At 35.2% G+C, this 21,314-nt stretch overlaps 1 protein-coding gene across 3 annotated transcripts in view; it reads left to right on the plus strand.

Annotated features, from left to right (window-relative positions):
• Positions 1 to 13,909, plus strand: part of RTTN (rotatin) — an 82,052-nt gene extending 68,143 nt beyond the window's left edge. For all 3 annotated transcript variants that reach the window (XM_039711182.1, XM_039711179.1, XM_039711180.1), the window contains 8 exons: positions 669 to 763; positions 4,444 to 4,521; positions 5,933 to 6,059; positions 7,806 to 8,005; positions 9,828 to 10,095; positions 11,342 to 11,445; positions 11,791 to 11,860; positions 13,460 to 13,909. In XM_039711182.1, the coding sequence (XP_039567116.1) occupies positions 669 to 763; positions 4,444 to 4,521; positions 5,933 to 6,059; positions 7,806 to 8,005; positions 9,828 to 10,095; positions 11,342 to 11,445; positions 11,791 to 11,860; positions 13,460 to 13,542 (1,025 nt within the window). In that variant the 3' untranslated portion in view covers positions 13,543 to 13,909. The remainder of the gene's footprint in view (positions 1 to 668; positions 764 to 4,443; positions 4,522 to 5,932; positions 6,060 to 7,805; positions 8,006 to 9,827; positions 10,096 to 11,341; positions 11,446 to 11,790; positions 11,861 to 13,459) is intronic.
• Positions 13,910 to 21,314: the final 7,405 nt, after the last annotated feature.

The following is a 21,314-nucleotide window of genomic DNA, read 5'->3' on the forward strand; positions in this document are numbered from 1 at the left end:
CCATTGACTGCTCCCTCTAGGTGTGACCATCTAACCAATTCCTCCTCCACTATCCAGTCCACCTGTCCATTACGTAACTCTCCAATTTGCAAGGATGTTGTAAAGGACCGTGTCAAAATCCTTACAGTCCAGACAGATGATATCTGTAGCTCTTACCTTCTCCACTTCTCCAATTACATAGTCACTCCATTGTCTTATAGTGACTTAAAGACTAGATTCAAAGAAAAGAGCCTAACTCAACATTTTGCCCTTTAAGTCACCTGAACAGTTGCTGTCCTTCATCTCACCACAGATGCAGCAAATCTGCTGTGATTAGGGAAAGGTTGGGTGAAATAAATGATGTCCTAATCTCTTGAAGTTTCACACTTCTAAGGAACATTGTTGAAGATACCCTGAAGAGTTATGAGTTATTATCCTCTCCACCCAAATCATCTTCTCCTCTCAGTCTTACCTTTCATTCCTTTGGGCATTCCTCTGATGGGACTTTGTTGCAAGAGAAGTCAAATGTATTCTTGCTTCTTGAGAGCATTCAACTAGATGAGCTTCATCTCAGAAACCGTTTGCTACTTCCTGATAACAAGATCATTGCCAGAAAGATATTTGGTTTTAAATAAAACATTTTTGATTTTGAATGTAATTATAAATTATTACTGGTTTTTGTCTTCCAGCTGACCTGATAGACAGCTGTATAGAAAACATGAAGCACATTCACGCACAGCTGAATTTGGATTCCCTAAAGCCTGGGAAAGCACAGAGAAAAAAGGTAGCTATAAGAACCTTGATAGGATAAGGCACTTCCCAGCTTTTGTTTGTTTGTTTTCTTGAGGCAGATACTGCTTGTATGTGTCACAGATGAGACAAAGTAAATGACAGCTTGTAGTGGATCCAGATACTGGCGCTTCTGTAGGATTCAATGATTTTAGAACTTTTACCAATGTAATTATCTCACATGCTCTTCCACCTAGAGGTCTCACTAGGTCTCAACTACCTTTTCTAACACAGAGATGACTGCTACTTCAGTAATGTCAGGCAGAAAATCACCTCAGTTGATACTTTGCAGCTGCCCAGTCTTGGCTGTTCATTGGACAAAGCCCCTGGGCATGTCCTGGTAGTTTTTTTCCATGCCTCTCTCTGGTCCTCAGGATCTTCTCCTGTTTGCCAGATTGTTCCTCCAACCAGGATCTTCACATTCTTCTTTTTGGGCCCATTTCTTTCTGCGAGGCACAATCTCTTTTCAGGAATCCTTCTTTTGTCCACTAACTTTTCTTTCCAGATCTCCAAACTTCTGTTTGCCTAAACTCAGTAGTCTACATGCGAAGTACAACATGATCAGCATCTGAATTACTGGTTTTGTCTCATGTCTTTTCATTAATTGGAGGATTTGGCCTTCCCACTTTTAGTTATCAGAATTAGCAGCTAGTCCATCCTGGCTGAAAGCAGCAAATAGCAGGCTGATTGAGAGTGCAAAATTCATTTTCAGACATCCACTCACATACACATCTCATCCTTTTGTAATCTGTTGTGCTTGTAATTTATGATATTTATCTTATAGCAATATCAGAGTATTGTTTTCAAACTTAGTTGGACTTTCAGTCTTGACTTTATGGCCCTATCTAATCCAGCTAATTTTTTTTCCATCTTGTTTCCACAATAATATTTTTTTGTTTTCTTAAGTTGTTTTTTTGTGTCTTTCAACCAGTGCTAGCTATTTTGGTTTTGTCTGTTCTTGTATCAGTCAATCTCCCTTCCATCCCAAAACTAGTTCCATTCTGCTTGTGCATGTAAATCATAGCTGTTTTACTTTCCTCTTATCTGGCTTTCAGTTTTGGGGGTTTTTTTTGTTTGTTTGTTTGTTTTTTGTTTTTTTTTTTTTTTCTCTCCTTCGAACTTGGTCTGGACATCTCAGTTTCTTGTCATCAGACTCAATTGTCCCTGTTTTTTTAACTTCTTGTCAGTTTTGAGTCTTTTTAACCTCATACTTGTGGCCCTTCCACTGCCTACGTTCCCAGTAGCTTCTCTCCATTCAGTTTTATATTTTTAGCCTTTTTTTTCAACCTGCCTTCCAGTTCTTCCAGACTCTCATGTAACCCAAGTCTTCTTCGCCACATTTAGATATAAATTATGTCTTGCCATCATACAGCATTTCATAAGATCTTTGTTGCAATCTGCTTGATTTCTGCCACTTTCATCTAACAGAATTAATAAAATACAGGCAGTAACCTCTGCGTCAAGTTTGATATCTTGTCCACTCCCACATAAATCAGAAATTGCAGAAAACACCTTTCTGTAGGGTATTTCTGCATTTCTTAGTAGTATTTATTAATAGTATTTTAAATAGTATTTTTCTCTGAGATTTTGATACAGACATTAGCCTTGATTTGTGGGAGTGTGGAATTGTGTTTTGTGACAATGAACTCTTAAAAAAAATTTGAGTTCAACCCTAAGATGTGAAGGCTCTCATATTTTTCCTTGAGATCTTTTAAACACATTCATTTTCCCTTTTCAAGTGTTGGAGGCTGAAAAGTGTTGTCCTGCCCTAGATATATCCAATAAGGTTGAAGTCAGCTGGTTCTTTGCAGTTTTTGGGTTGAGGAGAAATTTAAAACTTGAATGAAATTGGATGAAAGGAGCCTCTGAGAATGTTCAGAAAAAGAGATTATGTTTAATTGAAAATTCTTTGAAAGATTTGCAAAATATTTTGTGACAGATTTCCTGCTGAGCTGGGACTGTAGGTTGCTGCATCATATGTAAGTGTGCTCTTCATCATAAGTGGTACATAATGACAGTTTCAGGTACTGAGACATTGCTCTCACGGTAGATTTAGCTGATCATTCACAAAACTGCCCCTTCACCCACTTCAAGGCACAACTCTCAGAGAAAAGTCACGACAGCTTCTCTTCTTTTTTCCTTTCTCTGACTCTTAATTATTTGGAAAAACGTGTTTTAACTAGCTTCATTCTCAGGTCAGCTGAGGTGTTTTACTTGATATTCCTTTTCTTTCACAATAATTAGTGTGATGATAATAAAGAGCATGAAAACTATTTAGAAATAGTCAAGCTTTCAAAACATCATGTCAAAATATTATTGTAGTAAAAAGCAAGATATCCTAAAATAAATAAACAGTGTTACCAATGCAATCCATAATTTTTAAACCTCCTAGAAGTTTGTACATTAAATATGAGTTGTAGTTTGTGGCATTTTAATGCTATTCTACTTATTAACTAAATTCATGCATACAGAATTCCTTGAAAGAATTCTTAAGAGTCTTACCTTAGTGTTACCATTTTATTTGACTAGAGGTGAGACAAACCAGTTATAAAATGTATTTGTAATAATGTCTTGTATGTTTCTTCCTGATCTACTACACCTGGCTTTCATTAACCTTTTTGCAGTAGGCCGTACTGCAGAGTACTTAATCTCTAAAAGTCATCAAATACATGATTTATGATGTATAAGCACGTTATGATTTATAAGCATGCATTGTTTCTTCACCTTGTCTGAGATTAAGTATGAATCCTATTTTACATTTTTGTTCCTTTATGCTTGATAAGACAGGAATAGTATCCTGTGGTGAACAAGCTTGTTGGAATTTGGTAATCTTTCAGAAGTAGTTTAGTGTGTCACCCTTATAGAGTTAGGTCAGCCATCACTGCCCTGTAGTGTCACAGCTCTGTCAAGAAGATTGATTTTTTTGTTCACTTGTAACTTGAATCTCAAGGGAGCACCTCACTGTCCAAAGGTCTGTATTTATTTTTGTAATATTCTTATCAGATTGGAAGTTATTTATAGCTTCTATATTTATAGTTAAGGATAGGAAATTAAGATCCTGGGAATATAAGGATGGATTGACCTGGCTTGCTGTAGAGATCACAGAATATTCTGAGTTGGAAGGGTCTCCCAAGGATCATCAAATCCAGTTCTTAAATGAATAGTCTGTATAAAGGTCAAACCCACAAACTTAACATTATTAGCACCATGCTCCAACTGAGCTCATCTCAAGGTCTGAAAGACAGCTAATTTAACCTTGTTTTTATCCAAGGAAGAAAAATAAATGCTTCTAGGCAATGATTCATTTCACTTGTTTTAGACATATGCTTCAGGATGGAACAAATGCTCAGGAAGGCTCCTCCTGTTCTTTATTAGTCATAAGAGAAATGGAGCTCAACATTACAGATTTCTGCATTTGGTCACATTGGTGCCCCTAGAAACAGTATCTGTGGCTTATAAAGAGAGATAAGGATAATAAGTTACTGGTTATAAATATCTTTAGTAAATGTGCTTGAAGATGAATTCTATGTGAAATCGGAAGAAAACTGCTGTGCAGATGTGACCCAAATGTTGATACCTTAGATTTGCACTTCTTCGTTTGAAATATCTTTCCTCCTTGTACAAAATTCATTCCGGTCTTACATTGATGATCTTCAATTATTTTTCCCTGGACAGGAGGATAACCTTATCAAGGAGTTAAGGTGTTCAATGCAGATCCTTAGAAACTGCCTCTTTGAAAATGAAGAGTGCAAAGTAAGTATTCTTATACTGAAGCAATATGAGCACATTTAGTTACTGAATGGAGATAATTTTTTTTTCTACTTTGAAGTTATTTTCAAGCTGGCTAAATTTAAATTTGATATTAATGGCAAGAAATACTTCATATTTCATTATTATTCGCACTTCCTAAGAATACTTTACACATCTATTAGGAACTTAGTGTTCATATGGAAACATCATCTCCCAATGGTTTCAGATGGCTGTGATCTTTTATATCCATTTCTGCTTTTTGTAAGTCAATAATTCTAATTTTCAAAGCATACCATTTGAAAAATGGATGTGGAGAAAAGTGTGGGCCCACCAGAAGGGTGTGTAGAGATACATTTCAGATCTTAGAAAGTTATTTCCTCTTCTTACTTTTTTTTGCCTTTCTGAAAGACAAGAAAACCCCAAAACCACCCCAGCAAAACAAGCAAAACCAAAAAAACCCTCAAAATCTAAAAAATAATTTGCTATTTATTTTTCTTTATCTGAGTGAAATTGTACTAATCCTCCAAAACACAGTTTTCATATCCATTTATTATAAAATCATGTTTCTTTGAAAGTATTTTCATTTTATTCTTGTTTTTTCTCTGTTCTTTTCGATTTATTTTCAACTTCCATTCTGCCTACTTGTTTTTTCCATGGGGAAAATGCTACATTACTTGTTTTCACTTTTTCCTGTGTTTTTTCTTTCTGATCACTGCTCTTCCTCTTTCTTATTGCTGATACCATTCACAGATTTATTTCCACTTTCACAGTTTAATTTTTCTTGGCATTGTGTTACTTGTGCTATTTATACAACTTGGGCTACTTTTAGCAAATGCAGTGGTAGAACTACAAGATTTCCTGACTTTCCAGGAGTACCCCTTTTCCAGGGCATGTATTAACATCCTTTTTGTATGCAGAACACTTGGGGCTGAATAAGGCATCTGATTATTCCTGAAGTCCCCATAACTTAGTTGTGCCATAATCTCAGCTAAGATTATTGTGGAAAGTTTTTCTTCTTTTGATCAGGATCTGCAGAAAGAATTGCTTGGAGGATTGAAGGAGGTTGCTGTTGTTGACTGAAGATTTCTATCATTTTCTCTGTATACAACTGCACTCTTGTATTTCCATGTTTTTTAAGTTTCAATAATTACTTTAGAAGGAGTTGAATAAAACTTTAGAGGGCTCTTGAAAAAGAACACTTGGAATGAATAAATCTTTTGTTTGCATATCTTTCAGTAATTAAGATATGTGCTGGTTTAGACTGGTGTAGAGTTAAATTCATTAGTAGTTGAAATGATGGTTTCAGTTCTCTGTACAGTCTTTTAAACCATAAGATGAAAATGTGGTTTTCTGATTCTATATTTCCTTTTCAAAGGACTGATTGCATTTGAAATTCTTCCTCATGTTGTTGTAGATGGCAGCACTCAAAGCTCATCTTGTTCCTGTTCTGCATTCTCTGTGGCCGTGGTTTTTAGCAGATGATTCCTCAATGCAAATAGCTCTGCATTTGCTTTGTGTCTACACTGCAAACTATCCTGCAGGTATGAAAGTCATGCTGTGGTGGAATACATCAAAATATTTTACCAGGATAATTAAGACAGAAAAGCATAATAAAGGGAAAAGAATGTTTATTGCTACCATGCTAGGAAAGTGTAAAAGCACTGGTCCATCAGAGTCCATCAAGAGTTTTGGTTTTAATACATTCCAGACTTTTATTCAGATCTGGTTCAAGCTGTTGGATTTAGCAAGAGTGCAATTGTACTAAAGGATTAAATAGCATTTAATTCAAACCATTTTGTTCAAACCAGAGATGTCCTGCCAAGCTGAGTAGTATATTATACAAGTACTATTCTAGGAATTCTTTAATAGAGAACAGTATCAGTACTTTGTATGGGTTGTGCATCAGTCCTTATTGAGAACATTCTGGTTTTGAAATAGTCAATCAAATTCAATAATGTATTTAATTTCTTCAATTTATTTATGCCTTGGACTCACTAGCTTGCATTTGTATATTTGTCATAAGGAAACTCCTTTCCATTTGAGCAAATCTTTTATTTCCATTGATAATTATTCCACTACTAGAAACCTGAACTTTCTTCTAGCATGGATTTTTCTCTTTCCATATCATGGATTTTTCTCTTTCCATATCCTGGTTATTTAAATTTAGCAAATCATAGCTAATGATTTGCAAGTAGCTTGAAGAGACACAAAAGTGTCTGTTCCTTTCTCCCTGTCAGGATACCATAGCTGTTAAAATAGTTAACAGTTAAAATATTATACTTTTTTAAAGTTGATGTCTCCAGACCTCAAATGAACTTGCAATGGCTTTTTTTAATAAAGATTGTTTTTAATATGGGCTGAACAAAGATGTATATTAGTCAGCTACATAGTCTAAAATAAAAATGTAGTGTCCTGTCCATGTGCAAGAAATCAAGCTGAAGTGACTCTAGGCTGCATTTTTATTTTCCTTGCTGATAAGAGCAAGTGATCTCTGCTCAATCATGTTTTTTCTTCCTGTTCGGAATAGCTGGCTTATGAGGTATCCCAAATTTACCTACTGTGGACTGGTTAACCACTCCTCAGTGTAGTCAGAGAAATGTATGTAAATATTTGTCACAGTTAAACATGGTCTCATTTTTGTTTACTTTTGCCATGTAAGAAATTACCTGTTGTTGCTGATGGCCGTTGCCACTAAAAAAAAGACATATCTATATTTGTGCAGAAGGCATTTATCTGTATTAGGTTGGTAACATAGCTGTTCCCTGCTGCTGTATTAATTCAAACTTGTAGCTCTGTAGCATAGGATTGTGCATTCTTCTGTTGTACAATGTAATGACAGCTGCAGACAGCACTTGTATTTCTCAGAAAAATATTCTAAGAAACTTATATTAATCCTTTCAAATTATACAGAGACCTCTTTTTCTGAGCCAGTTTCAAAGGATCCCTTCAGATTCAACCTCCAAATAATTGTATAATTAGGTGTATGTTCCGGTTTTTAAGGAGACTTTCTGAGATGGAGCAATGGCTTCTATTTAACAGCAGAATCACCTCTTACATTCTAGAACAATAGAACAGCAGATGCCTATTCCAGTAAAGTGCTACATTCAGGCACAATTCTATTCATAGACTGTCTGATTGACTTCATTGGTGTTCAATGAAAAGATACCTAACAAATCCTTTGAAAAGTTCCATCTCAGTGTTTGACCAGTTGTACTATTCTTTCTATAGATTTTTCTTTTAAATACATATCTGCATGTCTAATATGATAAATGTCTCATTGCTTTAAGGTTGTACTTCACTTTGTTTGGCCAGTGGTGGACAATCATCACTTCCATCTGGACGAAGTGCAGCTGGCAATTCATTAATGCATTATGTCTTGAAATTGGCTTCCTATGTGTCAAATGATAACAGCCCAGTTCAGCAGGTGGTCTTTTGTCTAATATCTAACCTTGCTTTGTCTCATGACTGTAAAGGCATTATTCAGAAGGTAAGTAAATGGTAACCAGTATTTTAGCAATGGATGCAGTTTCCTTTTTAATAAACTCCATATTTTAATATGGAGTGTCCTATGACCATATAGACATGCATCTGTGGGAATCAAATCCATTGTGTCTTCTCAGTTGAGTTACTGTTCCCTAAGAGCAGAGTGTAATTCAGTTATACTCATGGTCTGGGCAATTTTTGATAGAGCTTTTTGTAACCCCTCTGTGCCAGGGGGTTGTAACATTTTTAATACCCATATGTATTGATAGCAATCACTAGTGGATCATGCAAGTCAGTATGCTGTAGAACAAACTGCACGTAAATGAACAAGAAATTAAACACTGTAAATAATTAGGTATGCTGTGGGAAACTTAACCTTTGCAAAAGTTTTAGGAAAAAAGCAATGATTGGATGTTGGATAAAAAGTTTATTTCACAAATGTTTGTAATGTCTTTTCCTTTTTATATATTTTGTATATGGAATGATCCTCTGTTTTATGAAATGTGCTTTAAAAAATCTGTTTCCCTTAAACTTTGATCATTTAAATAAATTCAAACCTTGAGAATAGAAGACAGACCATGTAGAAAGTCAACTGTAGTAATGATGTGATAAGATGAGCTAACGCAGCAGAAATTATAAAAAGTGTGTTTCTAGCATCTTTTATAGTAATTTATTAATTGCAAAAATTTCTTTTGTTTTTCCATTAGCAGTGTTCTGTTCTTGGACCTAATTACTTGTTAGAAATGCAGGGAGAAATAGATCTTTTTGTGATGCTAATTATATAAAGCATGATCATACCATTGCAAAGTGGCTAATACTCAAACTTTTTGATAGAAACAAAGAGTTTGAGATCTCTTCTGTAGTAACTGTTGTATTCTGTGAATTGTTTTTACTTTTAGACTATTCAGAGTTTCACTCTAGTGTGATGGTACTTTCTTCTCTCTCTTGGGCTTTGCTTTCATAAATGTAAGCAATGCTGTATAACCAATTCCCTCTGTGAAAATTAAATTACCAATATTATATTCTCATGAAGAAAACCACAATCAGTTTGTATGCTGGGTTGCTTGCTTTCAACCAGATGCTTTTATATATTGCCAAGATTCAGTGAGGCTGGGAATATTTAGTAAAGGACTTTTTCATTAGAGGAATTTATATTGGAACGCCTCCCTCTTGCAACCGGGGAATTGATTTTCATCTTCTCAGAATTTCCTTAAAGTGGAGGCAAAGCCTTAGATGGTATACATCATATCAATGCACAGTTCTTTTTCTTCAGTGCTTACAAAAATAGAGGACATTTCTCTGGCTGGCAGTGAAGGGAGGAGTAGGGAGGAGTGCTGCTCTAGGTTCTTACGAGTCACGTCCAACTCGAGATATTTTATGATACCTTTAACATTTGTTAATAGCATACAATAATAAGTAAGAAATCAAGAATACATTATCTAAGTAGTGCATTGATTCACTGAAAATGTCACTAGCTTATTTATAGGTAGAAACAATGAATGCAAAACAAAAAACTTGTGTAGTGGTGGGAATTAGCCTTTAAATAAATATATTGCATTAGATCAACTTTTATGTATCTATACTGCATAAATTATTATTGAAGAAATGTAGGTTACCATATTAACTTTTTAACCATGCAGCAGATTCTTTTTCATATGTAATTATTTTCAAAAATCCTTGGCTAATAATGGGTTGCCTTTAATGTCTAAATTTAACAATTCTACTAGTGTCTGGTCAAGTATGTAGATTGGAACCTCAAACTACAGCAATCAAGCCGTGGAATAAATTACTATAAATTCTAAAACCCTTTTTCTTCCTTCTGACAGAGTAACTTCCTGCAGAACTTTTTATCTCTTTCATTACCAAAAGGAAGTAATAAAAATTCTGGTAATGTATCTACTCTCTGGCTAAAGCTGCTGCTGAACATATCTTTTGGAGAAGATGGACAACAGATGATTATGAAGATAAATGGCTTTTTAGACCAAATCATTGAAATGTGTAAATACAAGCACAAGAGCAACCAACATCTAGCACTTCTTATTCTACATAACATGTGTTTTAGTCCAGCTAATAAACCAAAGATATTAGGTAATGGTAAGTATCTGAAGGGTATGCAGACTTGTTCCCTGACGATATCATGGCTTCCAGAAGACTATATTTTCATGGCAGTTTAGGTTACTGACCAAGAACTCAATGTTGTATTTTAGAAGAGCATTTGTATAGAAATTAATTTTTAGAAGTCATTATAGAATACATATTTTGGCAGAGAGACAATTACAGTAATTCATAATAAAAGGAAAAACAAATAAATAGTTCTCAAAAGAAAATCAAGATTCGTTGTTAGGCAGATCATTTGGATATAATAACAGATTATGAATGAAAGGATTTTTGCAGTTTTCTCAAACAGCTAGTTTTTCAGGGAGGGTTAAAGGATTCTTTGTATCAGTCAGTTTGAAATAACTGAAGTTCCTATCTTTCAGTTGGACAAAACTTTCTTAGCTTGTGCAAATCATGAATGTTGAGACGAACCATTTTATGTTCTGTCCTGTACAGAAAATGTTTGCGATAGAGATAAAGTTATGTCATAGCATGTAAATTTAATGTAACAATATGTTTAGAACTTTTTTCTTGGTTGTTTGTAGAAGGCATGTTTCTTTCCCTCATTTAATTGAGAGAGAATGCTCCTGTCTTTGTTTCAAACTCTCAGCAGGTTTTCCATAGTGTCCAGGCTTTTTATTTTTCCTAAGATGTGGATTTACTGCCTTAATTAAATATACATTATTTAGTTACATAATCTATGAATTTTTGTTGTGAAGTGAAGAATCAAAGTGGAAGAGTTTGGCTTCAGAGCAATGCTAGAAAATTAAGGCACCTACAGTGGGGTGGCAAATATTTCTCATTGGTTGCAAATCATCTGCATAATAAGTATGAAGGGAAATAGAAACATCTTAATATCCATCCTGATGTGGCTCTAATTGTGGCTACTGGGAGTTATAAAACAGTTTCACAGCTTACTTAGTCCCTAAGCATAGCTGATAGCTATGCATAATGTTCATGTTTTATTACTGCTGGCTTAACTTTTTTAACCAAGTAGCATTACGTGGTTTTGTTTTGCTATATTGTTTTTAACACTTCTTTCAATGTACTGTGCTGATTTTATGAGCATATTGAAATTTAATCGATAATAAAGTTTCTGTAACTCCTCTGCCGTACCAGTACTTGTCATAAAAATAAGTATACTCCAAGCATCAATCTACTGAGGCATGTAAATATATTTACGTTGCTCTTGATTATATTTTCTAGATGCATTTGGTTTCATGTATTTTATTTGTCTCATTAGATCAAGCAATTGCAGTACTGTCTGCCTGTTTGGAAAGTAACAGTCCTGCTGTTCAGAGAATAGGAGCAGCTTCGCTTTGGGCTTTGCTTCACAACTGTCAGAAGGTTAGTATTTAAGAAATTTGTACTTTTAAGAATGTTTTACTTTTATGCTGTAAACAATACAGTAATCTCTAAGTAAATAATAATAAAGTTTACAATAGTAATTCTCTTTTATTTTAATCACGTAGCTACTGAGGCTGGGAGATTAAACAACGTGGTATAGAAGCAGTTTGTCCTTTGTAATTCGTGACTACTTATATAAATGTGGTTTAAATGGTGATACAGTTATATTAATTCTAAAAATTCCTACATCTCATGCTCTGCTGAATTGTTGCAGTTTTTTTAAACTTTGCTGTTAAGATGTGATCATGTGGGCAAGAAAGCTCATTGTGTTTTTGTGTGCTACAGGCAAAAGTGACTTTGAAGAATCCAGCCATAAGGAGAAGAATAGATGAAGCTTATTCTTCAGTGAAGAAAAGTAGGTCTTACTTCTACCTAATGCAAATTCTTAATTTTTCCATCATTAAAGCATTTCAATTTATAACATCACAGTAAGTTTTTGTTATGCTACAAGTTTTTGAAAGGATACTTTTGTCCCTAAAATCACAGTTAGCTATGTGGCTTATGGTTAGGCATCTTAGAAATAGAGATGGAGAAAAATGCCTTAGGTGAAGACCTGGGGTAATTACCAAGGTTAGTTTTGAAGCATAGGTCTGATCATGCTTGCAATAAAAAGCCTTTTCACAATACAGTTCTGTGAATCTTTAAATCTTAAACTTAGTGATAAGAAAAATTGTTCTTTTAGCAATGACTTTGCCTAACTGTGCTCAGCCTCAGGGTGTTAAGCCACACAGAGAAGGGATCAGAACAGAGCATTGTTCCCACATTAAAATATTCTGGCACGGGTTAGTGGCATTCTGAAAGCTTCAGGTTTTTGCTTAAGTAACTGAACATAACTGTTGTTTGAATGGCTGCAATACAATAGATTCAGCTGAAGAACATTCAGTATGGAAGGTGCTCAAACAATGATCTGGAGCTTCAGTAGCTAATAATGGGTTTATTGATTGATAGTCACATCAAGTTAGTCTAATCTTGAAAGGACATGATAATGTCTTTTTAAGCTAATGAGCTTTCCTACTAATTTAAATTGTTCTATGGATGTACGCAAATAGGTTTATTGATTAAGGGCCTTATAATACAAGGTTTCCATAGAATTTGCATAACATATTTGCCACAAACTTGCTCTCTACATTGACCATTGTTGGTATCCTAATAAGGAGGAGATATATTTTTGATAGAACATCTCATCATTTTTCCTGTGCTATCACCCAAATTCATTAATTTTGTGAATGTACTGTTGTTTCAAACTCAGCCTTTAGTAAGTCAATTCTTAAACATAACAATACAACATTTCATATGCTGACAATATGTTAAGAAGTTTGTATTGTTCCTTATAGCAGAACTACCATGGATCAGAGACTTTTCTACCTTGTTGAATCAACAAAGTAGAAATATGTACCTTTTACATACAATTTACCTTATACCTTTTATAGACTCATAACATTTGTTTATGTACAGCTGTAGAACATGAAAAGTCCCCAACTGAACTATTGATTTTTAATTCAATAAAAAATTACATATCAAAATAAGGGATAGCAAAGATTTTATGCAACTGTCATTGTTACATTGTTACATAGTTGTGTAATATATCAATATTGTCATTAAAACATTCCTGCATTTAGGTCTCAACTAGTCTGTGCTTATAAAGCTTTGATCACTTAACAGTGATAATTGGGCTAAAATGGTAGATTGTTATTTTGAGTACATGTGGGGAAATATTTCAACATGGCTATTGTTATTTTACATTTCCTGCTTTGGTGTACCCAAGGGTAAAACCAAAACAGACTTTGCAAAATAAAGTAAAAGTATTTGATTTGCTACTCATTAATACAGAGGTTAAGGTCATAAACCAGCATGAATTCTTGCAAGGCATTTAATGCAATCTTTAGAAAAGTAATTTTGTATTAATAATCAACTAGAAATTCACATCTTGTTTTTTTTTTTTTTTTCCTTTCAGGTTCTCCCCAGCCAGAAGAAAATGAACTACATGCATACCATGTGAAATGCTTAGAGAATATAGTGCAGCTTCTTGATTGTTAATGGTCATCAGTCGACTTCTCATGTTGAAATTGAATAGCTTGTTCTATGAGAGTCTGAAATTTGAAGAAGGCACTTCTGATTCACAGATTTGTGGCAGCAGCAGATTTGCTGCGGAAGAAATTTATGAAGCCTTTGTGGAAGGAGTTCATCTCTTTGAACCAAAGAAATTGCACTGTTTCTGGTTCAAACTGTTTGTACTGTAGTCCCAATGGGAAATTATAATTATGCTACTATGTAAAGTATGTACACAGAAGAAGGAATGTACAGGGGGAAAGATTTGAAAAATTAGTAATTTTCTTAAATTATGCATTAAAATTGTTACTGCAAGTATTAGAATTTCTGGTTTGCATTGTTCTTAATAAAGGGGTTTTTAACTGAGATCAACATTTGCTGTGAGTGAAGTGGAATTTTTAAGATTGCAGGTGTACACCGTGTATGCTCAGATTCAAAAACTGAAAATGTTGGCAACTGTGGTGTGTTACACATATTAGATGCAGAACAGCAAGGTATGTGTTGTGGTTTTGAAGAAGATTTCAGTTCAAATTGCTGCATGCTTTTTAAGATGCTAACAATTGAAAAAGAGCTCTCAATTGCTGATATTAGAGGTGACAGTTATTTTAACATACTGGTTTATTCAGGATACAGGGTGTTTGCATCCGTTTTAGTTACATTACAACAATGTAGAAAATATTTGATTCAAAATCCTTGGTTTCTAAAGATTTTGAATCTTTTGCTTGGGGCAAATTCCTCCCTTCCCCCTCATTATCTGGACCTGTGATGCCTTTGAAGTGCTACTATGTAACTATTGCTCTAAGTTTTTCAGTATTCTATGCTGACAGAATTAGAGAAAAAAAAATACATTGCTGTCTGAGCACAACTGTTTTTCTGGCCGTGCTTCTGGAGTATCTAACAGGGTGTTTTAATTTCCCTCAACACATAAAGCTTTTATTTTATGTCAGAGTCAGATAGAAGTGAGCTAATTCAAAGCAAAACCCAAATAACATCTCTAAGAATTATAGCAAGGCCATGTCTACCTGTAATTAGTGTTTTCTTCTTAACCAGGTGATGAAAGTATTTTCTGCTGACAGAGGAGATTTTGGTTTATTTGTTTAGCAGTGCTTGTAAATTATGTGTGACTTGATATAATTCAGCTGACCATAAGTGTGATGCTTATGGCTAGGTTAAGTCATAACTTGAAATGTAATTATTGGCTGATCTCCCATCCCTCCACCAAACAAAGAGCAAGGATGGACCACCAAAACGTGATTCTTTTCCACTTACTGTATTGTGTAATTACTGTATTTTGCAAAGCAGTTGTTAAATGCTGTCATGCTCATCCCATGGTATTTATTGCAGAACACTCAGCTGCAGGGCTGGAGACAGCTCTGCAAGTCAGCATTTGCTGACTGGGCTTGGAAGTGTAGAAGTGTGAGGTCTCAGACTACCAAGTGCTGAGTCTCTTCAGAGACTTATGTTTCAGCATGCTCACCCCAGTGATCTTTCTCATAAATCAGTCACTAAGTCAAATGCAGATTGTTTGCCATTTTTTCTGTTTGAAAAGGACAAAAAATGAGAGCACTCAATGCCAAATGATTTCTAATGGAAGTTACCACTCCTGCAAGGATGGCAAGATCTCATTCAAAGTATAAAAATGCATATGGATCTCATGAGGAGAATGAGGGCTGCAGTTTCATGACTTCCATGAAGTGCAAGTACAATATAAGGCCATGGAAGATCTGGATGCTTGTTTTCTATTAAACATTTCTATTTTACTAAGCTGTGCTTGTTTTTGAAGAAAGTATTTATATTGAAAATTCTGTGCAAATTGCTAGTACATTTGTTGTTACAGTAGGCCTTAGTGCTGTACTTATCCCAAAATTAGTTATTTTCTCAGTATTCTACAACAATTTACAGTTGTGGGAAGCAATTGTAGCAATGTCACAAGTAAATACTTATGTTTGGTGTTGCTATTCTGGAAAATCAAAACAATTTTTAAACTCTAAGGGTAAAATCTATATTCATATTTTGAATAAGCTTTCCTCCTTCAAGATTAAGGAAAGGGCCTTATGTCATTATTTAAAGGACAGCACTTCCTTCCATCACATTTTCTCTTGAAAACTGGGAACATAGAGTGGCTGCATCCTGCCTTCCTGCATGTTAACAAAGTGAGTTATAAATTGTAAATGACCCTATATTTCCTGTTCACTGGCACTTAGACTACCATAAATAGCCTCACAATAACCTTTATCCTTAATGAATTTAATAAAAAAAGACTTACATATTTAGACTTCATTCACAGTTAATTTCCAAATTTTGGAGATCATCCATCTATCTTGAAGGATAGGGTATTTGTCATGTTTGTATTTTCAAAGAAAATTAAACCCTTAAATAACTTCCAATTCCAAGAACTGTAAAATAATTTTTTACCTTACAGAGGAAAGTGCAATTAAAGTGGAGATGCATTTCCTGAATAAGCTACAGAGTTTAAAAGGTAATATTCAACTTTCATCTAGTTTCCCTAATAAAAGGCACAGCCATGCAAGCTAGGAATCTCTTGAAAATCCTTATCCAAGAGAATTCAATTACCATTTGCCCTAGCTGCAGATATATCATGCTCTTACTTGGCTGCTTTATCTTTTATGATAAGCTTGTAATCAAGAAAGAAGTTATTAAATTCAAAAGAGGTAAGTGCATAAAATCCACTAATAACGAGACTTTCAGATTATTTTTTAAAATGGATGTGTCATCTAGTGCATGTTCAAAACTTTCACAGAAATAATTTCCACTTAAGTGGTATAATATTGTAGATTAAGTTTAAATAATTTTGTTTTGATTGTGTGTGTTCATGCAAATAGAGACATTTAGCCATGACTTACTGATGAAGTTTTCAAACCTTTGAGTAATAGGTTTTCAAGCCTACTTAAAAATCCTCAGGAAAAATACTTCATTTATGAGAAAGGGACTATTTTTTGCTCTTCCAGCAATTTAGACTTATGAATTCTCCTCACTCAGCAACTACACATCCCTGGATGATTTTTTTCATTGATTCCCCTCCATACCAAACTTGCAAATTACAGCAATTATGGGCTTGTGGCAGCAGTACTGGCCAGACTGGGGAGGGGAGTTTTCTATACTTGAGACTTCAGCCCAGCTTTTTTTAAGGATTTCCCTTTACAGTAAAGTAGAAGCTGCTGTGACAGCTTCTCAAATCTGCGTTTTCTTCAGAGAAATGTTTTAATGTCTTCTAGGGGAGAAAAAAATGGTTAGCAGCCACACAAAGGTTGCTGTCCATTGGGGAATCTGGGGGCACTCCACACTTCACTTGAGGTTTCTTATGGTTATGCAAAAAAAAAAGTGATTCCTTCAACTCTCCAAGATGGCTCCTAAAGTAATCACTTACACCTCCCTTGCTGAGATAGCAGTCATGCTGGTGTTGCATTAGGATAGAGAAGTGCTTGTGGTAAATACAATTTCACAGCACTGCAGTCCTTGTAGGCTCCTCTCTTGCCTCCTGGGCTGCCCTGTGGAAGATGTGCATTCTACGTTTATCACCTCATCATCATCTTTTTGTGATTAGCTAATCTCATTCAGTAATTCTGCATGGCCTCTGAGCATTCCTAAGACCTGGTTGGTCTCCCTGTCTTGTAAGCCATAAGGGTTTGGCTCCATGATTGAAGGTCAATGTGTGCCCTCAGCCTCAGTTCCAGCTATTCTTGGGCACATGTTTATTTTTATAACTAGTATTTTAGGTGCTGAACATTAAGTATTAGAGATTTTATGATTAAGTTTGGTATTCAGGGTATGTTCCCCTCTTCTCCTCCAATCAGTTACCACAACTGAAAAAAAAAAGAGAAAATGGAAAAACTGGTTGCATTTTCACTGGAAGAGGAGAATTCTTACAGCACCCGCTTTCATGCATCCAAAATGGAGTGTCAGTGTGTGTTGAATTTATAGCCGACCTATAGGCTTAGGCTCACAAATGTCCTCAGTCCTCATAAACAAAATGCATAGACCTGCTTTGAATGGTGAGTCTGGATGTTATGTCATCATTCCAGCTTCTTGATTGCTTGCCAACAGGCCTATAATATAAATCTGTATGTTTTTAGATCCCAGTCCTTAGCATTTACTATTTTCATGTAAGTCTTTGCTGAGCAGAACACATTATGGCAATTCCCAGTGCTTCACATACAGTAGGTAACATGTGATGTAGCTCACGTGTGTGACTTGCAGATTTCCACTGTTGCAGATCTTTTTTAAAAACTCAGTTTCAGTAATACTTCTTAATTGAGAATGTCTTCAGAATACTGACCTGGAGGTGAGATACAAATGAGGTCAGCAGCAACAGGGGGAATGCATTTAAACCCAAATACTCTCCCTCACCAAAATATCCTTCACTAACCCTAAGTGGCAGTGCAGATCTTCAGAGAGACAGAGCAGAACAGGAGATGGGGAGGATGTCCTCAGCCTGTGGCCCACTCTGAAACATACTGGGAGTTGTAGGATCACCTGTGTTTTAGACCCAGGGAATAATTAAATGCATGTTTTTGAGAACTTTCTGGCCAGTCTAGATATGTCTGCTAACTGAGTTTAACAACAAAGTAATAGTTTCTCAGTTTATTTTCTATGTTATGCTGCCACTGGCTGCCACTGTCTTCAGACACCAGTTAGTTATCTGAACAAAACAACCCCAACAAAACAAACAAATGAATCCAAAAATAACTCTTTTGAGAGAATACAGTTGTCATCTGTATTGACATGTAGGTGAATTGAGAAAGATGTACTCTCAACTGGAGCAGCACCAATCAACTGCAAGCATCAGCATAGCAGTGCTCATCACATAAATACAAGCTTAAAATCTTGTAGGCAAGCTCAAAGTAATTACACTCTGAGGAGGATTTCACCAAATTAGGATAAGGAAAATAGTCTTTCTTCTCAGTTTCCATTCTAAGACTCTGTAACTGAGGATTTGCAGAAGGACTTTCTCAGGTTGCTGTGGCAGCTGGAGAGTGACTCACTCCTCCTCAGCCAGAGTTTTTCTTGCCCATTAAGATATTTTTCCAAAAACGCGTCTTTCACAGTTGAGTAACAGTACCTGAATAAAAACTTTTAGTTGCTTCCAATTAAAATTACTTTATCTGAACTTCAGAGCCTTCCTGAATCTCGAGTCTGGTGAATGGGGATTGGACTGCATGATCTTCAGAGGTCTCTTCCAACCCTAACAATTTCATAATTCTGTGAGTCCTGTAGATCTACTAACAGGCTTTAGTGACTATATGATTAAATGCTCTACAGTTTCAAAGTTTTTCATAAATGGCAAATAACTGTGAAGTTTCAAGGGCTAACACAAACTGCTCTTGCAGGTAGCAGCAGTGTTACTGGAATTGTCTTTTTTTCTGAAAGTTTTGGTGTGATTTTTCATCTGTTTGTGTAAATTAAGACATCAGCTGCTCATTAGTCCACAGCTCAGGAGACTGTTCCTTAGAACCTCTGGTGTTCTTGCTTCATGCCTGCAAGATGTACTGTTTCCAGCATTAAAAATAAGTTTAAAAAAGGAATATTAAATTCACCTGCATGCTGCTTTCTGACCTAATAACTGCTACTCTGGAGTGAAAAATCTTGCATTGTCCAAAATTATTCTGCAATAATTAAAGGTTGGCAAAGCATCCCTGAAAAAAAACCAACTTATTAATACAAGAGAAGGAGTGGAGCCATACAGCAGGAGGTTGCCAGCAGCTAGCACAGCCTGTGGGGAGCTTTTGGGACTCTGTGCAGCCTGTGGCTGCCTCTCTGTCTCAGGAGATTTATAGGAGAAAAATTCTCTCTGCTCACTTTGGATGTTTGTTGACAGTAATTTGCCATTGTGTTGCTTCTATTTATTACATTTATCATATAATGACAGCAATCCTCCCTCTCCGTTTTGAATAAAACATTTTTACACAGTTTTATAGGGCAATATGATTGAGGTGTCACAAAACCACCTTAAATACTGTTCTTAAAGCTAACTTTCTCAGCAACAGAAATTTGAATCCTGTAAAAATAAAGTGATAAAAAAATTGTAGCACAGCAGTGGATTATAAGGATTTGTATTCTTCTATGAGTATTACTGAGTCTCTATGTGGTTAAAGCTGCAGTTTAACATTGTGAGATTTCTCCAATATACTTTTCAAAATATTGTATGACAAACAGAGTAGATTTTTTTTTTTTTGGAAGTAACAACAACTGATTTTAAGAAGAAAATGACCATAAAAATCAATAGAATAATCTAATTTTAGGAGATGTTCGACTAGGTCCAGCAGGAGAAACTTTATTGTATGGACAAAGTCACTAGGGAATATAGCAGGAATTGAGGTCAAAATGTAATCACCCAGAACATAGCTGTTTGGTGTGGATTATTTTATTCTCTGTCTGAACTGAAATACTTTTTAATGGTAACAAATCTCCTTATCCTGTGCAGGGAGAGTATTTGCCATAATGTATTAGAAGAAAGATCCTTAACAGCCTACACACTTTTTCACATGATTATCAAAAATGTTCTGTGATTTCCCTCCAACATGCTGGAATAACTTTACTTTCAGTTAGTGACAAAATGGCCACTTGGAAGGAGTGGTAGGTGATAAGTGCTAAACTAAGGTTTTGAAATCTAACTAAAACTGAAAATTTAAAGAAACAGAAAAGAAGAAATAAGGGAGACAAAGAGAGAAAAAGAAATATTAAAACAGGTAAAATAGCCTGGTACTGTAGAAAATCAGTTCAAAGGGCCATAGCTATAAACACCTGTGAAAACAGCAGCTCACTGTGCTATAGCTTGTTTGAAATTCAATTATTTAATCTTCATTTTCCTTTTTCCTTTTTTTTTTGTGTTTAGCAAAGAGATGTTCCACTGCTGCTGTTCTAGTGTTCTAGAAACTTTTGTTAGCTCTTATTCTAGGAATGACGATTTTGTGCCAGCCACTTGAATGTAGCATCTTTTTATGCCAGTGTGGTTATAGTAAGTTAAGGTGTTGGGGTTTTTTTATTATTTTTTTAATACCAGTGTAACATTATCAATAGTGACATTCTTACAAACCTTCCACAAAGAGGTGACTTCCATGTGTGTGCTCACCTTGTCATATGTGAATGAAACAGTGAGCCAGGCTGGCTCCTTGTGACTGGTTCTGTCTTGTCATCAGTGCATGTTATTGCTGCATTCCAAAGGAGTTAATTTCTTCATACAGAAATACCCTCTCCCCCACCAGAAGAAGTATAATCTATGTTTTGGTGAAGTCATTGGAAATTCTTACTTGGTAATGTTAAGGGTAAGGTTTTTTTAGTTTCATTTAATTTTGATTCCTGCGATTTTCCTTGCATATATCAGTACACCAACCATGACAGCCTTTTTTCAAATGCAGCAGAAGGTCATGTAAGTGTCAGAAATTTCTGTTAGCAAAAGTAATTAATACTGTCAAAATCTTCAGAAAAGCAAACTGAGCTATTTAAGATGCTTTTAATGCTACTCGTCCTGTACAAAGAAAGACTAATATCAGAATGCCAGAAAATTGTATCTTTGTTCTCAGAAGTACTTATTCACCATTTGCTGAATTCATTCAGCAGCCATTTTCTATATATTATTTTATATGTATATATTTGAAGCAATAGAATTTCTACTTCAGTGAAAGTGGGACACACACATCTCAGGCTTGGTAAAAAATGTGGTTGATTCAGTTGTGTAAAAAAGGGTCCATGGAGACTGAGAAATAATGTCCAGGAAATATAATTTACTGTTATCTACAACA

Source organism: Passer montanus, unplaced genomic scaffold, assembly GCF_014805655.1.
Source record: "Passer montanus isolate IOZ18808 unplaced genomic scaffold, ASM1480565v1 scaffold24, whole genome shotgun sequence".
Classification (NCBI taxonomy): Eukaryota; Metazoa; Chordata; class Aves; order Passeriformes; family Passeridae; genus Passer; species Passer montanus.